The sequence below is a fragment of the Lepisosteus oculatus genome, chromosome 10, assembly GCF_040954835.1.
Source record: "Lepisosteus oculatus isolate fLepOcu1 chromosome 10, fLepOcu1.hap2, whole genome shotgun sequence".
Classification (NCBI taxonomy): domain Eukaryota; kingdom Metazoa; phylum Chordata; class Actinopteri; order Semionotiformes; family Lepisosteidae; genus Lepisosteus; species Lepisosteus oculatus.
The window spans coordinates 17,758,225-17,785,151 of NC_090705.1; the positions used below are offsets into that span (position 1 = coordinate 17,758,225).

The window sequence follows — 26,927 nt, forward strand, 5'->3', positions numbered from 1 at the left end:
TATAAACCATCATATATCCTGAAGAACTGTGAAAATTATAAAGATGAAAACCTAGGCCACATAATTGCTAATATTATCATGACAGATAATATTATCTACTTATCTTTTAATTAACTTGGGACAAAAAAAAACAAAACAGTCAGGGAACATGGTAAAAATGAATCTGGCACAATAGATATATTCATATAATTACACTTTTTGAGATAAGTTGTTATGTTATTAAACATTATTGTTGAAGCTGCATTGTCAGGAACAATTCTAGATAATGATGTTCAAAGGTTTGTTCTCCAGTGCATTGGTAGGCTGAGCTTTGCGCAAAAAGTTAGAAACCAACTGATTTGGTGAAATAAATCTTTTTCAAGCCACTTGTTGTCTCTTGCTAGATTTCCAGTTTAACCTTTATAGTCATAGTTCAAAATATCTGAAACACATTTTCCAATAAACTAATAGAATTAACCTCGAAGATTTACAGCAATATACTAGACAGCAGCGGATGTGAGCTTCAAGTGGCTTGTTTTATTTGTGGGAATGAAACTTAATTTTAAGTGTTTCATAATCATGATATTCCTCCTAGCAACATGATCCTATTCTAAAACAATAAGGTTTCAAGTAAAGACTTAACCTGTAAGGAACCACTCTTCAGCACTGTGTTGGAAGCAATGAGTGAAATTTTGGCTGTGAGAGTCTGGTAACAAAGTAAACATGCTGACTGATTCAAAGCCCAATTAACTGAGAAAGACATCAATTCAGTATGTTATTCAGTACATCATAGCTTAAGTTCATTTTTCTCTCATTCATATACTGTAGTCCTATGTAAAAACTACTGTATATATCTCCTCCCCATAAAAAGTGTAACATTAATTACACTTTGATTCTCTTATCAGTTTAAATATTACATCTTTATACTGCTCTCTGTTTACAAATGTTTATAAAGCATTTGTAAATCTGCAAGATAATCTCCCTCCGAAGACTGCCTGTCATATCCTGCTGAGCTGTAACAGAAATTGTCCTGTGTCGTTGCTTCTTGGCCTCTATTTACATGTAACTGTACCCACAGAATTGCCATATCTGACACAAGTTAATTCCTATAACAATGTACAGATTATACTGTATGAAACATTTCTCATTGTATTTTTATACCACCTTAAAATCCATAATGAATGAAACTGGGTGTTTCCTTGGATTCCAGGCTACTCTATAATAAGAGAAAGATACAGGACCTTGACCTTAAGTTACAGTTTAAAGCAAATCTTCAGGTTGATTCAGGGATAGCTGAAATGGCAAGAATTTGCCACACAGCATTAGAGATAATAAAAAACCCTTTCTGACCTTCACAGTTCTTAAAATATCAATCATCCAGAACAAATAATTACATATGATGTGGTCCTACTAAAGTTCACTGTGGGTTTTAACTTATTTAGCCACATGAGTACTTGGAGTTGCTATTCTTTTAAATGCTACTGAACTTTATTTTTATGAGCTAGAAATGAGTGATCGCTGCTACAGACTTCATGAAGCACGATCTACTCACAGCAGATTCATTTTTTGATGAAGGATTGATTTGATTTGGAGTAAGTTTCCAGGATGACATCAATCCTTTGAGGATAAAGTATTTCCTCTCAGTTGATCAGATTCTTTATAAATAAATGGTATAAAGCCAATAAAGGTGCAACCTCTGATTTTCACTGGCATTTCAGGTACACCTTTTACTCAAGAGGCACTGAATGAAAGCCAAATCCGAAATTCAGTCAGAAAGAATACCACATCTATTATACCAAACGGCGGGCACATCTATTATACCAAACAATGGTTTGATCCTATTTGATCATATTACAGTGGCATTATGGCTCAGGACTAAAGAGCAATCAAACTCCCAAAAGCCAGGGGTCAGCATCATGGGCTAATGCCTGCCTTGGCTGTGCAGGCCAGGCACTTGAAGGTGAATCCCAAATCAATCTGGCTCCATACAATCTTGAGAACCCACAGGTTACTATGTCACATAACATAATAAACCCTGTTACATTCACACAAAACCAACACAGATAAGTAAGATCAGACATATACAGTATAAAGCTAGAAAGGCCTTTATCTGAGTCCAGTCCAAAATGACTTTTAAGAGATATGTCCATATTATTACAAAACCTTAAATGGTTATATGCACAATTTCACGCAGAAATTGTAAATATCTCAAAGCGAACACTTTTTAATTAATGAAAGACATATTTGCCTAAGAATACAATAGAACACGTCTTGCTAGTTTTTTTTAAGTCTGAAACTCCACTTGACTTCCCCACCCTAATAGAGAGGATTATGTATTGTTATAAGCATGTATGACACAAAGGAGATACAGGTATTTGCCTGACAAATATTTGGGAAAGGCCTCACAACTATTTTGTTGGTCAGGACGAGTGTGGTCTGGAAATAAAATTTGAAGAAATAAAGTCCACTTCCATACTTTAATTCATAAAATATGACTCAGAATGTTTGAAGACATATGAGAACCAGCATGTTACGTCAATGTTTTAGGGTTTTTCCAGTAGTGTCGACAGTTTAATATCCTTATAGTTGGTGACAAGGCCTGGAGATTTGAACGGAGTGCAGGAGTGGCGGATGAGACTCGGCACAAACAAGGGAAAACATGAGACATTGAAGATTACCGTTCGCTGGAAGGTAGGTGAAGCGCTGGTACTGGCTTCTCTTCCTTTTCCCATTGCAGACATAGAAATTCACCTGGGTAGGGCTGGTTAAGCCCTTATTGCGGTATGAGGGAATCTCCACCACCAATGTAGTCTGCAACACAAAAAGGACACGCTGTCTAAGGAAAAACTCTCCAAAAGAGAATTCTATCTATTTATCCATCCATTTCAGATACTCCCATTCTGTCATATAGGAAGCCATGGTATCAGCTTTAATAACATGACTGTGTACCTCGTTCCAGACTTCCACAACTCTCTAAAAACTACTTCCTGCTATCCTTTTTAAATAAACTTCCCTGTAATTTCTACATGTGTCGTCTGGCTTATGCTTCACTGCTGATGCTGATCCAAGAAATTCAAGAGGATTTACATGGATCCTCCCATCTTTTCATATGCATTCCAGATAGCATGTCATGGTATGGCATAAATACATAAAGTGCAATGTGTCACAGTGCTCCAGTTTGCTTCTACAGTACCTTCCAAAGGTGGCTAGTTTAATTGTTGTCTCTCATTTTTTTTTCTAATAGTTTTAGGTGAGGTGAGCTGGAGGTTCCTTATCATTCCCATTGCTTCAAGATGCAGAAAGCACTGTGCTATTGGTGATTTATCCCCTTGAGGCTCTACCACAACACCAATATTTTTTCCGTCACAAACTGCTATATCCAGTCATTATAATAGATGGCTTCTGGAACAACTTAATTCACTTTCAGCCTTCTAAACAATGGAGGGTAGACATGTTTTAAGTGAATACTCAAGGACAGGAGAAGATCTTACACAAATCTTTTTTAGTTTTTTTATTAGTGTTTCAAAGACAAGCCCTCTATGAATAGGAAATTGTCTTTCCCAGTTTCAGCCTGGGTGGGCCGAATATCTGTGGTCAATAGATGTGCTGTTTCTCAGAAGGAGCCGCAGTTCAAAAAACAGATCAAGCCATTCACAGTTTACATTCCAATTGTTCTTGAAGCAAACTTGATGAGAATTGTGGACACAAATGACCTTTCTACTTGCTTCACAACCAATTTACATGTGTTAACTATCCATCGAATTTACCTTTTAACAAAATGACTTTATTGGTGAATTGCAGCACACATGACAAAAAATATTAAGACAGGGACCTTCCACAATTGGCTCTGCACTGCTAGGGTGGTGTTTGATTATTTATTCTGCTACGTGTAAAACAGTGATGCTTGCAGTGACATCACTGAGAGCTGCACCTCTCTACCAATCAGAACTGAACGACTTGTGTCTCATTAAAGAGCTTGAAGCATGACTAAAGATGAATGGCTTGATAAATAGACAATTAAGAGAAGCCTGTTTGCTTTTCCTCATTCTCCCCATGTGGGTACAGGGGTCATCACTGTTAGGCGAGAAGCAAAATCTGATATTTTAAATGAAGTGGGCATATAATCTTTGGTCCCAAATTTGTAAAAAAATAGGACTTTCCAAAGAGTAAAACTAGCAAGAACAGTCATTGTTTAAAAGGAATCAGATTTCTGGATCGAGGTTGTAAAAGTCTTTTTCAGCTCACTTCTATATGAAGCTAAGTTACAGACTACATGTTCTATATTATTGTTTTTTGTTTCAAACATGTAAGAAAGGTGATGCCCAATATGACAAGACATGTATGTGGATGTGATTTTAACATCCACAATATTTAAGTAAAAAGAATAGAGTTCTACTTATTATTTTTTAACCTTCTTTAATAACTGAGTCTTCACAGAATACGCCCAAGTTCAACCCAAGTGATGCAATACAAAATATAATTTGAAAGGAAAAAGGTCTATAAAATATTAAAAATATATATTTTATGTTTGGTACTTGGCACCCTAACAAGTGGAAATTGCCACAGTTCATTACTGGGAAGTGAGAAATGGAATCCCTGTTGACAATTACAACCATCTAGAGAGGGGAAAACCAAAGGCTGCTTTGTAGACAAAACTAAAACACATTCAGTGTAATGTCTCAGAGAGAGACCTTTGCATAATAATAGAAAAACATTCAGATATTAAAGCAGGCTCCTTGCCAAAGAAGATGGCCATTTTTTCAATTAAGCACAAGAAAATACAGTCCTGGAAAAGTGTACAATGGCTTTACTTGCTTTTATAGAATAAAACAAGAGCACATTTCATTAGCTTCAAACATGGTACGAATATTTAGTGAAATCCAGAAAAAGATCAAATAAAGTCCATGTTATTCTGTGTTTGATGGACAAAAATTGCAGATCTGAAAGCTTAATTCTTCCTTGGTTTGTCCACGATAGGCATTTTAGATTCATATGAAGTTTAATTATACAGGGATTATGCAGCTTTGCGGCTAATGATACTATCCATGAGGAGCTGGAGAAGCACAGGGGCATTAATTATCTTGGTAAAAGTGAGAAATCACTCAGCTAGTCTTGATGCCACCTGTATTCCAGCTACCACAGTGATCCAACCTTGGTATGCGTCCCACTTGGCAGCTGAGACTAATGAACACAGTGTCTGTCTCTGAAAACATCACAGGGGTTTACAGCTGGCAAAACACAGTTTACCATGGTCTATGTCCAGTATTACAACAACACAGATTTTTACAGCCCATTTATCTTTCAGACAGACAGATTTTAATGCAGGATGTGCTCAGAACCCAGAATGGAAATAAGCTCTTGCCATGCAAAGACAAGAAAGGTGCAGCTGTGGGTTTTCTAACATCCGTAGCATGTCAGTGTCTGCCCCCCCAAAGAAAGCCTTATGTAAAAAAAGGTCTCAACTTTTTGTTTCCTTCCCTGAAAAATCAAACTGGATGAACTGTTATAGGAGCAGCCTGAACCTTCATCACAAAAGAGTTCCCAATTTATATACTATAATATAATACATGAAAATAAAAAATACAATTATAATACAAACTATTATATTGTAATAAAATATATTTAAGTGTCTATCTTTAAAGAAATACATTAAAATGTGTATTATATAATGTAAACTGACCTTGAATTGAATTTAGTTATATTAAAAGTGGCAGGCTAAATGTCTTCCTTTTTTATAGTGTGAGAACTGGGTTGTAATACTACAAGACCAATTGCGTTTGTTGTGGTTTCTCATAGTTTTTTGTCTTTCTATGTTGCATTCTTCATGTTTGTAAATTCTTTGATCTGCTTCAGAAATATTTTACTAGAGCAAACCATTGGTTCATTATAATTCAGTTGTGTTTCTGAAGTTTGAACTCATTAAAGTGTTACTCAACTTTCCTGGCTTTTCTATTTAAAAAGAATATGAGTTCCCCAAGTCCCTTTCATAAAGTTATGTTGTTATGACAGATGTAATGTTTCAGCACTGATTAATCTTTACTTACAGACTTGAACGAGTCCTTGTCAACTTTTGCTTCTGTTTCCCATATATGGTGGCCATCTTAAAGAAACAAAAAAAGCATTCAATTATTAAGTTATACTGTTTATTAACCTGAATTTACTTGATAGGATGGTGATCACTATCTCAGGCCCACTAGTGAAAGAAGTAAGTACAGGATTAACAATGTGCCACTTGACACTTGCTGGAGCTACAATAAGAAAACACATTAAAGAGTGAATAAATATGAGGGATTCTCCTAATTCTATTCTAAATGTCCTGAAAATCCTTCTTTCTTAGGACCACAATGTTTGTTAACAACCGGCACTGTGTTTAGCACTGGGGCCCTGGGTTGCATTCTGCAGGGAGTTAGTATGTTCTTCCTGTGCTTGCATGGGTTTCCTCTGGGTGTTCTGGTTTCCTCTAGTCCCTGTGTGCACACCCTGCGATGGACTGGCGTCCCCTCCAGGGCGTATCCTGCCTTGCGCTTATTGCTTGCTGGGATAGGCTTCAGCTCCTCAATGACCCTGAATTAAAAAAAGTGGCTAGAAAATGGAATTCAGGAAAATTCTTCCTGATTTAAAACATGCAGCTAGAAAATAGATGGATAGCTGGATGTTTGCTAACCGCTGTCCTGTTGCATCCCCAAATTGATTTGAAGATCGGAAAAAATCCAATGGCTGTTATTACAGAAGCCGTAGACGTTGATGCTTCCAGGTAGTTACTTTAATTACAGTACAATGTCGTGGCTTGTGCCAAAGGTTTGGAATTCTGCATTGTGTCCTGACAGTAATGTTCTGGTCTAACCTGACTGTTACTTTGTATATCAGAAATGTTCCCCTGTTGTGACTAGTGAGAATAACAAACACAAATGAACAAATCCAATTTCTCCTTATTTGTATTTAATCATGTAAAAATGTTTTGAATTGAATTGCTGCTAAATTTAATCCAATAAATATTAACATGCTTATTTTCTAAAGGGTTATCCATCCATCTTCCAACTGCTTTAACTAGTACAGGTCAGGGGAAGCTGGAGCCTAACCCAGCAAACAACAGCCAAAAGGCAGGATACATCCTGGATGGAACACCAGTCCACCTCAGGGCACATGCAGACACAGACAAATACACACACATTCATACTGTACCTGGGCCAGCTTTTCCCAGGTGCTAATTAACAGCTGCTAAAATTAATTTAGCAGCAATTCAATTACCTACCAGCATGTGTTTGGGAAAAAACTAGAGCATGCAAAGGAAACCCACTTAAACACAGGGAGAATATACAGTACAAACTCCACACAGATAGCACCCTAGGTATTGAAACCAGGAACCCAGTACTGCCAGGCAGCAATGCTAACCACTGTACAGTACCACCATACCGCCCACTGTAGAGGGTTATTCTGAAGTAAAATGAATGCTTAATTGTAAATGCTCGAGAGTACAACTATGTAACGGTTACTATGGGTATGAAAAACATAAAAAGTAGCATTTGACATATTTTCATTTAAATGTTCAAGAATTTGGACTAGGCACTTTTAAGAGATGTGAAAAGTGAAGTAACCTCTGCACTGATGCATAAAGGAAAGCTGTCCTGTGTTTAATGTTAATTAACGAGTCTGGTCCCCTTCCCTCAACAACAAGAACCTGGACAAGAATCTGGGATCTATTTGCTACCAGCAACCAAACATTCTACATGTCCTTCTCTCATTGGCAAGTCTATATCAATAGATTTCTACTAAATTGTATATGAATAATCTAGTACTGATATTTTAACAGGCAATACCTGTGCCTCTATTGTATTTGTAGCTGTTACTGTGCAAAGACCTTTTTTTGTAATTAAAATGAATATTTACTTTTTGACTACTATGAAACAGAATCTATTGTGGTCTTTAGTAGAAGATGTTACTGTTTAAATAATTCAACTAAAAATGTCCCTAATTAATTCTCTGTTTTGTAAGCAGTTATCAAGGTAAAAGTAACAAGAAGTCATTATTAGTAGCTTAAAATACAAGTGGTCTCCCATATTTTATAATCAAAGGGTGACTTTAATTTGGACAAATACTTTCTCTTAAAAAAGAACATAACACTGTACATCAGATTAATCAGTATATGCATACATTGTTTGTGAATGATTTGAACCACTCCAATGCTTAGAAAAAGGGTAAGAGGTTGAACGAGATTTTATATTAAAATTGAAGTATATAGTACAAAATTTAATATTATCTCGTTCTACTTTGTCCTCCCCATAGATGTGTATGATTCTGTAAAAATCAGACAGACAGGACTGCATTGTATAGCTGTAGCACTGTGTAACAAACACACATGAAGAAGTTACTGTATGTATTACTCATTAGGTTCAGTATAATGTTACTTTTCTTGCTAGAAGCTATCTTGCATAAGAAACACCGGGGCTGTGGAATATTTAGCACTTTGTCTTGTTTCTACAATATAATTATCATCATTTCTATAATACTTATACCACAACATGAAACAACATGCAGGTATAAAACAAGAAGCTACTGTCTCCCTGGAGTTCTGCTCTTACCTTTCAGCTGAAACTATGTCTTGAACCCCTAAATCATTCATCCTACACCATAGATGCCTCCCAGTAAGAGCGCTAAAGAACAGAGAACCAATAGTGTTCCTAATAGTGCGATGCAACTATTCTGATAAGATCCAGGCCTCTTTAGCCCACAATATTTGGAAGAAAAAGTGAGACGAGGTGGAAAAAAATCAGGAGCGGATGTGAATGATTTTGTTCCATTTTTGTAAGAAGGTCTTTGTGCGTCAGTGGTATCTTTATGGGAAAACTATCAGGAATTGCCATTTACTGAAGGTCTATGGTATATCAGGTTTACAAACTACAGTCACGTATTACACTCAGCATCTGTCTTCTTATTGTATCATTATAATTGGTTATATATGATAATTATTTTAAATTTCTTACATTTGAGACAAAGGTTTATAGTACTGTACAAGGGAGAATATTATTGCTAAGATAAATCAGTGATCTTCATCAACAACAGCAACTTTTCTTCTGTGTTATAATACTGCAGCACAAACTTATTCATGTTACAATAGTCTCAGATGTGTAGTTTGGAAACATTGCTAACTCTGCTCTTTCTGTGTCTCATTTCGATTAGCAACAGATGGAATTGTATAAACTGAAGAGGAATATATGTCAGCATTCAAATACAACTGATATACTGCTCTTCTCTCTTTGGTACAAGAGGCCTTGGTTCATTTATAAAGTTCTACACAACTGTTCATTATTTGTTATTATCCTGTCAAAAAGCTTGACTTCTGCTTCATCAAAATGTCTTAGCGTAATATTAGGCCAAGCTGTGCATGTAAAATTAGCTTGTAGCAAATGAACCTAGGAAATGCTGGCCAAGTCTGTCCTTTGATCCAATTCTACCAATATTATTGGGTTCTGATAATCCCAATGTTCATAATTATTTTGGTTCACACTGTGTCTCTCCAGTTGGTGTTGCTAAACCAAACGTATTCTAACAGTATGAAACAATCTGGGTTAAATGCTCCCTGTAACTGAAAGCCAGTAAAATGGCACTGTCACAGTATCTCTGCATTACTGCCAGTGAGTGTTACCATACAGACATTCTTAACTTTCAAACTATTCAGGCTATGATTTAGAACAATAATTCAAATGAACTACATAATTGTATCTGGCTTGGTAAAGGATTTTTACATCAAATGTTCTTGGGTGGACTTGTCGGAACATTAATTCATCTGATGCAACTTCCTCTTAGACAGCTCTGACACATTTTGGATCAAAGGAAACCCAATGGTATGAACATCTACAGTTTTGCTCCTCTGGACATAAAATACATTTTCTTCATTTTCTCTCCCACTCCCCAATTCATGTGAAGTACTTTAGAGTGAGAATGTCACAAAATCAGGATAATAAAATGGTCTTCAATATACCAAGAAAGAGGAATCTTGCACATTCATCAGCTCTTCTTCCCAAATGTGCAGTTTTTTGTCATTCTTTTTAAATAAGCATTACACCTTTCATGCCTCAACTCACACTCAAACTAAATTGTTTCTTCCTTTAACTGCAACTTGTTGTAGCACACAGTCTTCCTGTTAGCCAATAAAAAAATAAATCCAGCTGTTGGAAATCCAAATTGCACATAGTTTTTAAAACAGTTAGAACTTTCTTTGCTATTTTTATGCCACACTTCAATGAACAGACTTTTTTTTTGCTCTGTTTGTACAATCATTAGAAAACCACAACACATTTATGCCAGTGACTCATTAGCACTGTCTGAAATAGAAATTATAAAACACAGAAGCCTCTTTGTATCTGCAGCAGTTTAAGAAGAACTACAGGTTGCATTAGTAACAGCAGGCTTACTTTTCTCAATCTGGAAATGTAGCTATAAGTAGTGTGCCTGATTGTAAAAGCTATAATACTATCCAACTCTGGTGAAAGGTCGATCATGGACGAAAAATATCTTCGTGAACTTCTTTACTCTTGTGAATGTCATTAATGGTTAATAGATATTACATCACACTAAACACTGTTAACATTGTCCATGCTGATGCAATTTCCCTTTTGGAGATAGGGACCCTCTTTAGCATTTCAAGCTGGTATTAGTGTCTAATGCTGAAATAATCACTCTCGTATGTTTGTAGAAACCACGCTAGGCTTGTGTAGGTCCCTCTCTAAAAATGTCTAGTTTAGAAAGCTCTTGGCGTCCGTGCGCTGCCACTTTTACAAACTCTTACAAATGTAAAATAAAGCCCCGATGAAGAAATGCGGTTCGAGCACAGTCAGCTCTTAGATTTCCAGAGACGTGTTTTTTAACATCGCAATGTAACAAAAAAAAAGTATTTGTGCTTGACTTGGCTTGCCACGGGTGAAGAATCTGCGGGGGTGGGAGTGGAGAGGTTAAAGCCTTGTGCATGGACTGTTTCTAGTGGAAACCACCAGGTATCGATTTCCAAGATCTGTAAACGTTACTGAAAAAAAAGACGCAGATGGTTAAGAGCTTAGAGCGGGGTTTGAAAAAAAAAAACTGCAAGCAGCACGTCAACTGACTTCATTACACTCTACTGAAGCAACACTGGGCTGACAATAAAAACAGTCAGAGTAGCAGACAACTCATTAAAAGGCCATGACGCTGGGTTTGGATAGCGCAGGCTGCTATGTGGCAGAGACGAAGGGGCAGATGATTCCTCATATTACGTCTGGAGAACCAAGAGGGAATCTCGCCGCCCCCGCACTGGGATATACTCCAAGAGGGAAACCTTAGACCGCTACGTCAACTCTCCTGGAGTAAACATGTTTTGCAGGTTTTCCTTTTTTTTTCGTGATGTGTAGATATGTACAAGCAAATGTGAAATGGAACAATTTGTTGAAGGCTCCTAGTCAGGAAAATAACTCGGCAGGATTAAAATAAAAAAAAAACGTTTTTTCTTCCAGATGAACTGGGACGATGCCACATGTGTGGGATACCTTTTCATGTCAGAGTGTGCCTGAGGACTGATAACCACAAAATGTTCCATTGGCTTTCAGTAACATCTGCAGAATGCTTCTAATTCTGAAACCCTAGGCAACACCCTTTGCCTTGGCAGCTGCCCAGACTTTAGGCAGACTCGCAATATTTCTCTTACCTTCCTTAAAGCAAATAATTACCAGCATAGACATAACATCGAGTAGCTGGAGACATGTTAAGAGTGTTCACTAAATGGCTGCCCGTGGGGATCAGAAAATATACAATTCCGCCATTTGTCATCCATAGCTACCAAGAAAATCAAACAGCTGCTTATGCTTTTAATTGGTCTGTAGAAACTATAGGGGCCACAATAAACAGCAGGGAGGAGCGTCACTCAGCATAGATCAGTATAGAGAGATGGTTAGATTTGTATAGCACTTAAACCAGATGACGTGATCATGCAGTGTTTGGCTGTGATATACTGTATGCAATGCCACGTTTCTAGCAGGGTAGATGTTGCATGCCTGTGCAGTGGGCTGCAATTGTTGTAAATCATTGTAAACAATGAAGCAGAAAGGTTTTAAGAAACACTGATGCATATGAACTGAGTTACTTTGAAGAAACAAACTTAAGTTCCAGTTTAGACTACAAACACTGAACCACGCAACACCGAAACCTATTTATTTTGTGAGTTACATACAGTATGTCTTTAATTAAGTGCTTCATCATGTTTGTGTTAAGGATACTACAGTACCATGTGAAAGCCTGTGATCACCTTTCACTCTTATTAAGAATTTATAAATATGTATTTTCAACACTGTCCAAACATAATATTGTCATCTTAACTGATGTTTTACAATGGGTTTTTTTTTATCAAGGACCAAAATGAGCTTGTACAGATATTGCTTTTGTCATACATTTCCTCTGACTGTGACTGTGACAGCACTGTACAGCTCAGAGGTTGTTAATCTCTTGTTAATTCTTTACCATTAAGAAGAACAGAACTCTCCTCTGTCAAAAAAAAGTGGGAATGACAAAAAACATCCACAATTATTTAATTCTTGTGGTTTGAGAATGGAAATTCAGACTCCTATGCTAACTATAGAAGCACTTGTAAAAAGATTATGTCTTTTTTTCCTTTCAGAGATCATTTTTGAGTATTTTTTTTAGTAAATCTGACTGCCACCTGGCAAGCTCTCATTATGATAATCTTTCGGAATTAAACTTGGATCTTGCAGTAGACACTGGTTCTTGCCAAAAACAATCGTCTGTGTCTGGATCTGTCTTTCTTTCTCAACGTGACACCTTCTAATTTACCTCTGCTAATTGCCACTGAACGTGTGGAAATGAGAGCACCTTAAAGAACCTTTCAAAACAGGCCCCAGCACACAATGGCTGTGGAGCAACCTTTAGGTTGTGGCTCTGAGTTGTTTGCTGTGGATGCGAGTTCAGACTGCTCCTTCAGAGTCCCAGGCAGAGGTCCAATCAGCCCAGATGTAAAACCGTTCCTACTCATCAGGGAATTCCCTTTTGTCTGAGTCACACAGAGGCTTCCCCACCACTCCCTCCCACACACAATCCTGCATTCTCACAGGCACGTAGCGGCACGTATGCCAGGACAGAAAAAAACATACTGTTGCAATGCCAAGCAGGGGCGAAATGCAGCAGGACCAATAAACATGTTTACTGCCTGCTGCCCACATGCGACAACCCGGGCCAATCCCTGAAAATTGCTGGAGAAGAAATAAACCAGTATTTACAAGATGGAATTAATTTCCTCCACAGCTCAAGTAAAGCAAGGGAAGGACAGATTGTTTCATACATTCTGAACCAAAGAACAAAGCAGCATTGTATAAAATGACCTCCCTGTGAAAGTGAGTTCTGTTATTTTATGCACACTCAAGAGTTGTGCTCTGAGCATGATTTCTGTAACCAATGAATCACATTCCTAAACCTAAGCAACTTCTTAAAAATGAAGATCGTGAAATGAAACTATATTTACTTGCTTGCAGCATTTCATTATAAAAAGGTGCAGAAAAAAAACATTCATACAGTGGGTGTTTTTTTTGTTGAAGCTGAGAAGACAGGCTACTAGCGCTGTAGCTTTTAAAATAAGTCCACTAATATGTAGACTTTTCAACGCAATGCAAAACAGTCTTTTTTCTGTTACTATCAAAGAAATGTTAAAAAGGGGCATACAATTACAGTATGTGAAAGGAAAGTATTTCTGTCATAATGCTCTGTCTCTCTACAGGGATTCCCTCCCTGATGAGTCACAGTGAACAAGATGCACTTCCTACCAGCACACAAACAGGCCCCAAGGCTAATGTTTAACAGTACATACAGGGACCTAACTTAAAGATTCAGTCACACGTGTCAAAGTTTCAATTAAGGCTGTGAAAACTGTAGGATCCTGAAAGCACTGATCTCTCTTCCTTTAAGCTCATCTTGTGTTTGTTTATAGGCAACACAGTGAAATAGGTGCCAGGGTTAGAAAACATGTTTATTCTAGAACTACACTGGCATTGTAAAACATTAGTATCAGCCAGTCCTGGCCAACAGGAGAGTCTTTGGACATTGGTCCACACATGCTCAATGGAGCTCATGATTGGAGTTTTATAATTGACCACGTTTGCCTTTACTTTCTATCCATTTCTAAGCTGCAATAACAGTCAGAGCTTGGACATATTCTTCCAAGAAAGTGCTCTCTTCGCAGAAATGAACTCTGGAACAGTCAGAGACATGTGAAGGCTATTCTTTAACACTCCCTGCAAATATATCTTGTTAAACTCAGGTCTTGGGACTCATACATTATAAAGAGTCTGTTATGTAAACTATCATGGCTAAACAACCTCGCACAATGTGAAAGCACACTGCAATCCTATAAGGTCAAAGGCAGTATCACAAACTACTACTGCCACTCTATTTTGCTAGTTCTGCATGTTTTTCCAGATCAAACAAGTGTCCTTTCAAACCATTTTACTTTTGAGTAAGACCTGCAAAATATTCCAGGACACTAGATAATGATTCAAATGTAACACTCGAGATAAACAAAACACAATGAAAACAATAATACTGAATGCCACTGTAAAGAACAATAAATGAAAAAAAAAACACCACACTTTGAGGATCAGAGGCACACTGGAGCTTGATTAACCAGTTGGCAAAACTCGTGAGAACCAAAATATAGGAAATTACTTGAAGTGTGGATGAAAAAATTAACTTTTCAGTCCAGGTATTTATAACTACAATAGTCAAATTAATTAGGAAGGCTGGGTTTACAGCTCTTTGACTACTGGAATCATTTTACGTGTTTCCTGACAAGAAACATTCCATTACTAAAGTGCTTCAACGCTGAAGCTCTGTCACACGGAAGTCATATTGATTAACAATTGTAGTTCAGAGCTCTCTTGGCTATAATGGAAAGAAACTGGAATTCATAAAACACAGTATACTCTATCACCAAGGTTGCAAAAGAGCGATATTTGGGGCCACATGCATACTAATTTTTATAAACTGTGTGCTTCTATATTTTACACATGGACAAGTACTACCTGTAGAAACAGACTGCTGTATGTGTCCAACCAACATTTAGTACATTTACAACTAACGCTTGCCAGAGCATTGAGCCACAACAAATAGTTGGCCAGTTGCATAAGGCAATGCAAAACAAACAAGAGGGGGAAGCCTAATGCATTTTATGAATATCAAAATATTTCTACTGGTAGTCTTTGAGAACCTAATGATGAATTAACAATAACTCCCTGTTTTGGTACAGCACAGTTCATTCAGAAAGATCATTGCAATTTTCAGCATAGGCCAGCCCTAATGTACTAGAAGGATACTACAAAGTAAAGCAGGTGGAGAAACAAGCAACTGTTTTACCAATTGAATGGAGGAGACAAAGTTATGATAGACGAAACAATCCTGAGGTGGATTTTTTCCAAGACATCATGATGAACAGCCCTACATTTAGTTCACAGGATTTGTAGTAACTACAGGTAGTCAGAACCTGTTTAACATCTCATCTGAAATATGGCACCTCCTGCAACGCAGTATGAAATGAAATTAATGCTCTATGCCTGAACAGCTTCTGTGGAGCTGTGGAAAGTACTCAATATGTTTTTCCACCATCTGTGAAAGCTTTACAGTAGCAGCTCTGTCATGATCTACTGAATACAGGGTTTACTGTTGTGGAACACTTCACCATCCAAGGCATTGTTGACTAAACTGCATAAAGAAACTGGCTGATGCATGGCACATTCAGTAACACTTTTAAGAACACATACATATTTATTCTGTACATAGATAATCAGCCCCTGTACTAAAGTGTATGGTATTACATGTATGTAACAATAATTAATATTATACATTAAGATTTAATACATTATTTTAAAAATAATTTATGAAAATAAATTAGTTACTGTACAGTATGTTCATCACTTTCTTCCTCCAATCAATAAAAGGAAACTAGAAAAAAGACCAGAATGCATAGATATACTGTACAACAAGGGTGTGGAGTCAGTACATGTAGACCATGTGATATTTACATGCAGCATAATATTTACCGTTAAATAATTAAAATACATTAATTTCTATCAATCCATAACGTGTGATTTCTGCTGCATGGGGGCCAGAATCTGGTGTGGCCGTGATTGTTAAATAATCTCATGTCATGCAGCACCAGTATGGAATGAGCTACCCAGCTATGTAATTACAATGGCTTCCTTCAAGGAATACCTAGGAGAGATCCTTGGATCAATTAACTATTTACTACCAAACGGGAGAGATAGATTGAAGGTTCTCCTCTAACTTGTAACTGTTCTTACTGTATGTTCTTATGAGCCCCACCATATGAGCACTTTCAATAATGTATTATTACCTTAGTGGAACATCAGAAATATCCACTAGTGAATGTTGAAGTTTTGCAGAATGAAAATAGCATGACATAGCAGATACAGTATGTCAGTATACTGTATGCACATAACAACTCAATGTCAATGATTTCAAACTGCCTACTTTCAAATTGTCTGTCTAGAATTGCAGTTAAGTTATCTGAAAAATGTTAGTTCACTGACTGAAAAGCAATTTTATGTAGGCATTTAAAATCTTAAAAAGAAGTACTGTATGTTCCTCTACACATTAAGTTAAAACTCAGAGAGAAAACTGGGACTAGGAAGAAGGGGTTAAAATTAAAAACGAGTGCTTCACAGGATACAACAGGGGACACAACTAATCTTGGCTGTCTGGAACAACCTACAGTATGTTGCTACCCCAAGAAATCTGATTCAGTTTAGACCCTGAGGATGCTGCTCAATGAGGTTGCTGTAGCGATACTGCACAGGTCGAGCAACCCAGTGAGTAAAATGGAAACCAATGGCCAATCACATCTGCAACCTTTTATGAGTTCTTTTGTGCTCGTGCCTAGCTTATATAGTAGTTGTAAATTCACACACTGCATCTTCTTAGCATCTGTAGCATTTTTCATGACAAAGTCAAAAACAGTAAACTAATCCCAATAAAGCTGTCAGACAGCGCCATACTGATGTGGTGAAATTTCTCCATATGACGTACAGATCCCTGCAGCAATTGGCTTGGGCTATCACTTCCTTTGATCCCTGGCTTTGCTCTTTCCCAGTGGAATGGATTACCCTTGGTTATACATCTTTCTGGAATGTGGGGGCACGTCTGTTGCTACTTAAAACTCTGGTATTTCTGGGAGGTGTTTATTGGAAAACATTGCGGAAAATTAATAGTCTGCTTAACCTTCGATTACTGGACTAGTAATGCCTGTAAGGACTCCAGAAACCCATAATTAGGGGGATATTATGCAGAATGGAGGGTTTTTTATTAGCCTTATTCATGAACTTTCCAAGGTAATAGAATTCCAGATTCATGACATAAAACTTTCTGAAAAAAAATCTGGACAGAGATGAAGTATATGCACTGCTGGGTCTTAAAGCTGGAAGGGAAAAGGCTTCTTTTAGGTTTGAAAATAGCCTGGCACTTCAAAAAGGGTTTAGGGAAAAATGTAAAAAAACTGTTTAAAAAAATACATTTTTATAGTTGTAAATTCTGCAGAGCACTACATTACTCATTTAAATGTGCATTTATCAGAATAGATATTAGATATGATGGTATTATGTTACAATGATTGCAAGTGAGAACTTGCAGTTATCTATTTCAAAATTAAATGCATTTATTTGTACCTATAGGACAAAAGGAACAAGTCAAGAGTATCTATCAATAAAAGTCCCTCTACTTTTTGTCTACGTACATTAGGTTGCGGACCTACACATTTAGGACCTGACAACCAATTTGTATAAAGAACCTGGAAGCCCATAAAGACTACAGTTGTTAAAGGTAATATAAGTCAGATAATAGAGACAGCATTAAAGGTACTGTATTTTGAAGACCTCTGAGAGTCTCTCATAATGCTAAACAAACACGAATCTGAAATGTCAATAGCGATCTTCCTTGTGTTCAGCTAATCAGGTTAGCTGCCTGGCTGGCTGGCAGAGACAGAGAGAGAGACACAAGTGGCCATCCTCTGGGGGATTCCCTTCAGTCTGAGTCTGTTAACACACAGCGACGAACAGTGCATTAACGAGGACAGGAGGGGAGTCAAGTGTAGACTCTCAGGAGCTCACTAATATTGAGGGTTAATCAGTCAGGATGTCAAGGCACCAAAGTGTTTGGAGTGCTGCTTCTCTGAAGAAATACTGGAAGGAGAAGGAGGAGGCGGAGGGGGGTGCGGGGGGGGAGTGAGGGTGTTTCCATGGCAGGCTCACTGTGGAATCTGAGACCAGTGCCAGACTCAGGGAAACCCTCTTCAAAAACAAGAGCGCTCACTTCTCAAGGCCAGTCCAGCTTTCCTGCAGGGCCCTAGAGCCGGCCTCTTCCATTCACGAAACAAAGACCCACACGTCTCCTTCATTTAAGCCTCTGGACAGACAGCTTTTCACTTTAGTTAACAGCCTCCATTCTTCTTGTTACAATCAAACTCAGGTACCGTATTTTTTAAAACTGGTTATCCATTTGAGTGTTAAGATTTTTCTAATATCTAAAAAATTGGAAGCAGATTGGATCAGGGTTTTGGCCCCAATCATTTGGTGAACATTTCACAAAACAGATGAGATTTGATTTCAAGTGAGTTTAAATGATCTGTCTGATAATATAATGCTAATCAAGTTATTTGGCTTTTTGCAAATCTGTGCATCATGAAACAAGTAGCAATAACAATGCACATCAGAGAGCACCTTGTCAGCTCAGTGTTACCACAGCTAGTGTCCGCAATGGCTTGAATACATTGGAATGTGTTCTCTTTGGTTCCACACCTGTTTAAAGTGCAGTGTTCATAGTATATTTGTTTGTACATATCAATTACCTTTATAAGCACTCTGTAACAGCAGGTGCATGGCCAGCAGCAAAGGTGACTTGCACAATGAACTGAGGATACTACAGTATCTGCAGACCTATCCCCAGATGTGACCTATTCATTCCTTGTCTCTTCAGAGACCTTTATACAGTCACACAAACAATGAGCAGGCAACCACCTGACTAGTAGACCACCAGATTTTTACCAGGTTAGATATCTGTGAGCCCTGCATCCTTTGAACAGCTTAACCTCTTTTCATTGGGGTTAACAAAGAATTTTGTATTTGCGGGCATTTCAGTCTGTCTCTTGGGGTCCTTGAGATCAAATAAAATGGAGTAAACTGGAAACACTGAACATGTATTTTAGATTCTGTTTAAAAACTATACCCCTACAAGCATAGGAATGTTCATGTTTGTAATTAACAAAGGTTTGTTGTAAATTAAAGAAGGAACTATGTGCTTAACGTTTCCGTTAAAAATCACTCCCCTTAAATTACACTTTTATTGCTTTTATTTCACAATAATGGGACCAATAATTATTTTACCTATTGTACCGTAAAAGAATAATAAGTAAATTTATTTTCCCTTTGTGAGTCTAACAAAGACTGAGAATGCATTTAGCGCATGCATTACTTGCTTACTGAAGTAGATAAACATGATTTTCTGGTAAAGAAATTGTTTAATTAGTTTAAAATTCATTTCCTGAACCAACTAGTTGGTCCCATTGCCTGAAACAGGTGTTAGGCTGCATATTGCAGTCATGTTTGGACAAATAGTATATAAAGGGTTCCCACATGGGTCTGAGTAAAAAAACATGGGCATCAGGGTCCAGATGGCCTCCTCTGATTTTTAATACATCTTATTTTAATAGGTTTTGAATTGAAACTTTTTTTAATGTCTGACCATAGCCACAGATACAATAAAGGGACAACAATTATTCATAAATGACAAAACAAACAAAAAACATTTGTCACAATATTTGCATCATATTTTAATTTAAAATATTTACAGGACACCAATTTTGTTTCTTCAGTGAAAAATATGCTCTGAATTGTCTTCCCCCAAATATGTCCAGCTAAAATTTAACAGCTATGATTAGAGTAAAAAAAAATATATATTTTCCTGCCTCTTACTTAATTTATACCTGTAGACTTCTACATTGACTTTCAAAGAGCTGGGGGCAAATTTTATTTGTGAATATCTGTTGTAAATGCCAGATACAGAGCTGCACTTCAGGAGAATGAAGTCTTTTGTGAGCGTTGAATCATTTCTGAATCTCACTGAGGCCGCCGTCATTTCAGTTCTGCTTTATTAAACATCTCGGGGAAAAAAAAAAACCACATACAATGAAATAACGAAATAACAAAAAAAAAAAACTACAAAGCTTGCCACATTTGAAAATATAAACCCCTAGACACTGCAGCTTTAAAATACATTATACAACATGAATATAGCCCTCAAGGGCCACAGTCAAATGAATACAGGGTGAAAAATCAAACAAAGTAAAGGATTTCTTCAGGACTAATGTTTTCTTCTGCTGGAGTCTTTATTATTATTAATAATGTGGAAGAGGAGAATTTAAAGGCCACCCATTTCCCCCATAGATGCAACTTGCCTTGGGGTAATACTTAGCCCCTCTGAATCTGTAGCTCAGCTACTCAGCAGATCAGGTGCAAAAGTGAAGACATTACTGGGCAAAGGCTTAGGGAAAGGCTTAGGCAGGGCAGACTGAGAAATTGCAGTAATGGTAAATGAAGAAACAGGGCCTGGACTTTAAATTCCTTTAGCAGACTTGAGAACTGCAGGAGGGGTTATTGGTTTCCCTTTATTCAAAAACAAAATAACAAACAGTGGTACCCTGACAACATATGATACAGCATGTGCTTACACTCTCCGCCTTTGCCTGTGAAATGTTCAAATTTTCGAAAGCTAATCAAGGAAATTTCTGTTTGTAAATGTCTGATATCAACATCTTGGAACCGTCACTTCCCATCCGAAGGGAAACAAATGGAAAAAAAAAATCAAAACAAATCTTCCAACTCTAGAGTAACTGCACATGCCCTGTTGTGATTCATTCCTTTACTTGTGGCAACCGTCAGTGAACAGACAATGGAAACTTCTGCAAATGTAAATACGTTTGGTTAAAAATATAGTGCCTTAATGTACACCACATGTGGCTTTCTGGCAGGCTGAGGAATATTTTGACGGCAGGGAGAGGGGAAAGCGCATATTTTCGAGGCTCTGAGTGGGAGTGAGACGGCACAGAACAGTTTTCACTCTTAGCTGGCTGCTGTCAGGCGGTCAGCCTACCTGGGGCTTTTTCCACAAACACCACTTTGGAGTCGGGCAGGAAGTTGTGTCCACTCAGAACCATCTTTTTCCCTCCAGTCACGGGGTAGCTGTCCACACTCTGCTTCTCCACCAGAGGCAGCTCCTGGGCAGATCTCTGAGCTGTTTGGAAGAAGCAGTGGTTCCTCACTACTGTGCTCCTTTAAACCCACTCCCCGTCTACCCCCGAACCGCCAGACACTTTTTTTTTAAAGTGCTTACGTTGCCAAGAGGAATCCCACAACCCCCACTGCTCCCCTCCCTCTTCTGTATTCCAGAAAGTGCTTTCTTTCTGGTTTCAGAAGGAGCAAAAAGATTACTGACTTAACCAAAATGTTATAGAACCATACTGGCAACATTTCAGCGCAGAGGATTCCATTGTTTTTTAATTACCGTTATTATAGTTTATTACTCCACAACACAGATGCCTTTGACATTGAGTTATACTGTGAAGTAACAAAAAGGCTTTTTTTTTTTGCAATATTGACGTACAATAAAATATTACTTAGGAACAGATATTGGCAAATGGAAAAGTTTTAAACAAATGAAAATCATTCTGGACTTTGGAAGAGATTTTTAATATAGAAATCTTAAATTTTCCTGTTGATTCTTAACAACCTTCCAAAACAATTTCCAGTCTGGGTATTGCTCTCTAGCCTTACTTGTCTGAGTCAGTATACAGTTTAGCAGCACTGTATAATCTGTTTTCCACAAAGGTATTAAAAAATGAACTGTAAAAGTGTTTTCTTAACAATATTCACAGCTAAATATACAAACAAGTTAAAAATCTGAAATCATTAAAAAATGTTGTTTTCCTTCCAAAAACCCCACTACCAACTGGGGCACACCCAGTGTGGGTCACTGTTATGCCTGTGTCATGACAGAATGGAGGGAAACCTTGCAGGCTTTCCCAGACCCATCCTCAAATTGCAAGTCCCCAAAGGGTCCACAGCCTTGCTGGCTTCAACAAGAGGAATGATGCAACTGTCACTGATGACAATGTTGAGACTCACAGGCGCATAGCAAGTCAAAAGGATCAAATAGGCTGACAACACTCATGCTGACACAACCCTTCTGACAGTTTGACAAGCATTCATGTCACCTCCTGACATTTTCCACAGCATTTTACTATTCCCATGGTCCAGTGTAGTGAACCTAGTGATTCCATAGCAAACCACTTTATACCCATGGTCACATCACAAAACCATATCAAGAAGTAAAACTCTAAGGTAAACTCAACATAGCAAACTCTCACAAGGGAAATACAAGTTCTAAGTGACAGCTGCTACTTTTGGAAACCTTGTCACAACCAGCCCAGACTAGAATTGATGGACTGAGAAACCAAACTAATACTTTGAACAAGCACATCTATGCTTTGATCCACAGTCATTGACTTTGTTGTCTGATATAATCATGCTATATTTTACAAAATGGAAATAAATCCTACAGCAGCACTTGTGCAATATTTTTGCCTTGCCTTTCTTTTTTAAACATTTAATGTGGCTCAAGTAACTTGAAAGAGTAAGACCACTGTCCACACCCCCCACAGCACCAATCCACTGCTGTGGACCTCACACTGGCAAGTGTTGAGATATGCTGTCTCGCTTGTCCAGTCAAGAAGTGGTCTCCCCTTCTGTGAAAAGGGTACCATGAGGAATGAAGACCTCACCCAGATTCCCAGAGTTGGTGAACTTACTGGGATTTTCCTAAAAGTGTTAATGGGAAGCCTAACAAATTAATGAGAAAAACAAGACAGGATTTAATTTGTCCAACATTGTACTGTTTGCTTCTATTTCCAGAGAAAGAGCCAGAATCTACAGTAAACATAAAACAGTGCTGCTGGCCTAACATAGCCCAGGGGCTGATGAGCAATGGGCTTGCGTCTTTCTAGTTAAAGACACAGAGTGGAGAGGGATGGAAAACAGCTTGTTCCCTAATGAGGAAGTGAGAGAATCTAGAAAAAGTAAACGTTAGAAGACAAGAGTTAAAAATAAATGTTTTGTTTTTGTTCCAAGATGAATGAGATGCTGAGGCTGGGACAAAGCTGATTGGCTCTTTTGGTCAGGTATGCATTCTACAATATCTGTTTATCTGTTTTTGTAACTGGACATACATGTCCATTATTTCAATGGGGGTGCAATAATGAGTATATTCCTTTCCCAGTTGACAGAGAAGAGGCAGTGTACTCACAGCACTCAATGGGGTTGGATGCCACCTGCAAAGAGACAGTCCGGCCATTGGGCTGGTTGATGTGCACGCGAAAGACCATCCTCACTCGAGTGTTCTTGCGCCCAATATCTGTTTCCCCCTTTCGGAGCTCAATATCAGAATTGCGGAGCTTCAGGATTCCAGCACAATCGATTCTGTCAACAATAACAAAGACAGAAAATTAACCTTGTAAAATCAAGATGGGGGCAGCACATTAGTGAAGTAGTTAGCATTTCTGCCTCGCAACATTGTGGCCCTGGGATCAGTTCTGGACTTGGGATGCTATCTGCATGGAGTTTGGATGTTCTCCCCATGATGTGTGGGTTTCCTCCCAAAGACATACTGGTAGGTTAATTGGATTCTGGGAAAACTGGCCCTGGTGTGAATGTGTATGTTTATGTCTGCATATGTCCTGTGATGGACTGGTGACTTGTCCAGGGTGTACCCTGTCTTGTGCCCTTTGCTTGCCAGGACATACTGCAGTTCCTTTATGTCCCTGTAGCGTATAAAATGGTTACCAAATGGATGGATGAAAATCAAGAATGAAACTAAATTTATACATTACAAGTGGTCTTCAAGGGACCACTTTTTAAATTGTAGACAGTTACAGAGTCTCTCAAGGATCTGGACAATGTGTTCCACAAAAGTGGCACTCCACACAAGAAGGCCCATTCTACTGACCATTGAGTAGAGACAGGTCTATGGTGGAGTAAGACCTGAATCAGAAGATCTAAGATCAAGAGCTGGACTATACTCATACATTAAGTCGTTAAAATCACCTGGAGCTATGCTATTCAATATCTAACCCATGAGCATATCCTTCAACAACCAAGCAGCTGATTCAACACCTAAATAAGTTAGAATTTTCTCGTACTTATTTCTGACAAATCAGAGGTATTTGATATGTGACTTATTTTTTCTCAATCTCATTTGCAGTCTGACATAATTAATGGCTTTGAATCAGAGAGTCAAATTTGAACAACTTCAATATCAATTATGAAAGTTGTACTTGCATTTGACAATTTCTCAGCTGCTTACTTTTACAAAATAAATATTATTTAAGGCTCAAGATAACTCACTTTTTCCTCATGTATTGACTATCACAATTCTCTACTTGGTGCTCTTATTTTAACTTTTACAGTGGCTCCTAGTCCTATTTCGTATTGATATTAAAATTGTTTTGCTAGATATACTGTAGAAGGCTACTGAATTCAGCCTCTTCTTCCTAGTGCGGTTTTACTGCCCTACATTCCTGAGTGAGATCTTCATCCTCAGGATTCTGGACTAATGGTCATTCCCAGAGCACGAGTGAAAACATCAGGGAATAGCTCCTCGTCAAGCTGCATCTTCGTGGAACTCCCTGCTGAAGTCTATCAGACAGATCCAAATCTGTTTCTGTATTCACATCCCAGCTCAAGATTTATTGAGGTGGGATTTGTAGAATGCTTTGAGGTCAAATCGGTCAGGTCCACTGAAAGCTCCACTCAATTCCGCAGACCTGCATTTTCACACCAAATCTTAAAAATTACTGTTTTGCACATTCATGACTTAATAAATGTATAAATATACATTTTTACGATCCACAAAGTAGGCTCCCTTGAGATCCTTTTTTAAGGTCTTTGGTCTCCCCCCATTGATATTTCCAGCAGAGTAGCCTGCTGGCTCAGACATCACTTTTAACACCCACTTCTGCAATTATTCAGACAATTTATTAACATTTTAGTTCTTTTCTTTCTTGCTCCATACTTTCAACTTTTCAGCATCATAGCTTCAGCATTTTTAACAAATGCCACGTTTACCTTTAATCTGTCTGGGGTTTTCCACTAAAGGATTTTTTTTTCAGTGGAAAATACTTCATTTGTTGCCTTACCCGCTCATGAAATCATAAAAAAAAGGACCTGGATTGCTCAGTAAAGATTGTGTCTAGAAAAAGATTACTTTTGTCATCTGGGCAGATATTTACATAATTCCTGTGTTTTTTAATTATGGATTAAATTCACTGAAAGTAGTACAATTCTGCTTATTAAAACGAAATATGATTCCATACAAAAATAAGTTTTCCTTTAAATTCACATTTAGTGTGAACTCTACCTGATTTAAAACACGTAAATTCCTACTTCTATGGTTGATGGTGGATATTATTTTTATTTAAAAGTTTTTTTTTTTTCTCTGGAAGGGATAAATTGCAGATCTTTTTCAATAACATTTTGCAAGACAATAAATAGCAGTTAGGAAAGACAAGGTGACTTGTTTAAAATACAGAAATGTTTAATAAAATTAGGTGAGTTATTGCATTACAGATGCAATGTAGTTCTAAAGTTTTAACAACAAAAGGGGACACAAAAAAAATCTTTTTAACTGTCCTCAACCCACACAGGCACGCAAAGCTAGCCATGACTAGAACTATCAAGATGCCTTTTTACAACCTATGGAAAGTCTCCACCAGGGCTGGTAAGTGGAGCATAACCTTTTGCTGCCACCAGCCTACACTTTCCTGTTGAAGCCCTGGAGAAAACTTCACTTTTACTTTCCTAGCTTGTTCTCTCTTTTTGAAAGACTACAGTTTTCAAAACCTGTTCTGCTACCACCACTTAACTTTTCAGGGTAAGTATGCAGTGCACTTTATAAGTGTTAATGAGTATTTCAGGAAAGCTAAACACATTGTTTTGCATGTATAAAAAAGGATGGAAATTTAGTGTAAGTTTTTTACTTCTTTAATTACACTATTAACACTACATTTAAAAGATCTCCCATTGAATATGTAACCTACTTCAACATTTGCAGGAAAATTCCTAGGTTTGGTTCTGACATTTTTACCTACAGCCCTGAGAATACTTTGAGTGCACACACTCCATACAAACAGATGCCCCATTAATTGCCTGTAGCCACCCAGATTGAGTGCAATTGTGTGGTGTGTTCCAAAGTTCCTGCATCATTTTATATGTAATTACTTTTAGGGCAATATGCTCAATCCTTTAAAAAGAAATGCATATTAGCTTTCAAAAGCCATTCTTCTGGGATATTACTGTATTTAGTCGTGTATATTCCCTTAGTCAAAGGAGCCTTTTCTTTACACATTTGATTTGTTTTTATTTTTGTTACATCATCTAAACAAATCTGTTCGCCTCATGAGGATATTGTGATTTTTTTCCTCAAAAGAAATTGATTTTGTCTCTCCCTTGTCAAAGTATATTAAATTAAGCTCAGGGTATCGCCTAATGTGATTTAAGCCTCCAGCAACAAAACTCCTGTGACAGTATAAAAATATCAGAATACGTTTAAAAAAAAAATTGAATTTCTGGGATACCCTTACCTCACCCAACATTGTCAAGGGAGAGTTGAACTGTTCTAATGCAAAAGAAAGGTTTAAGAGAGGCCATGATATAACTACAATTACAGTTCATTATTCCTCCTGAACAATGCTGAGTGAGGGCTTGCTGACCCACAGTGACTTGATGAATCCATGCCAAATGCTACTGCCTGCAATGAAGGCTGGAACAACCCCTGGTAACAAGCCCTGAGGGATCTAAACTGGGTGT

General features: G+C 37.7%; 1 protein-coding gene across 4 annotated transcripts in view; it reads right to left on the bottom strand.

Moving 5' to 3' along the window:
- Nucleotides 1-26,927, bottom strand: part of nfatc1 (nuclear factor of activated T cells 1) — a 105,466-nt gene that overhangs the window by 46,836 nt on the left and 31,703 nt on the right. For all 4 annotated transcript variants that reach the window (XM_015357733.2, XM_015357731.2, XM_069194971.1 and 1 more), the window contains exons 5-8: nt 23,371-23,543; nt 21,163-21,303; nt 6,024-6,079; nt 2,658-2,790 (exon numbers count right to left, since the gene is read on the bottom strand). In XM_015357733.2, the coding sequence (XP_015213219.1) occupies nt 2,658-2,790; nt 6,024-6,079; nt 21,163-21,303; nt 23,371-23,543 (503 nt within the window). The remainder of the gene's footprint in view (nt 1-2,657; nt 2,791-6,023; nt 6,080-21,162; nt 21,304-23,370; nt 23,544-26,927) is intronic.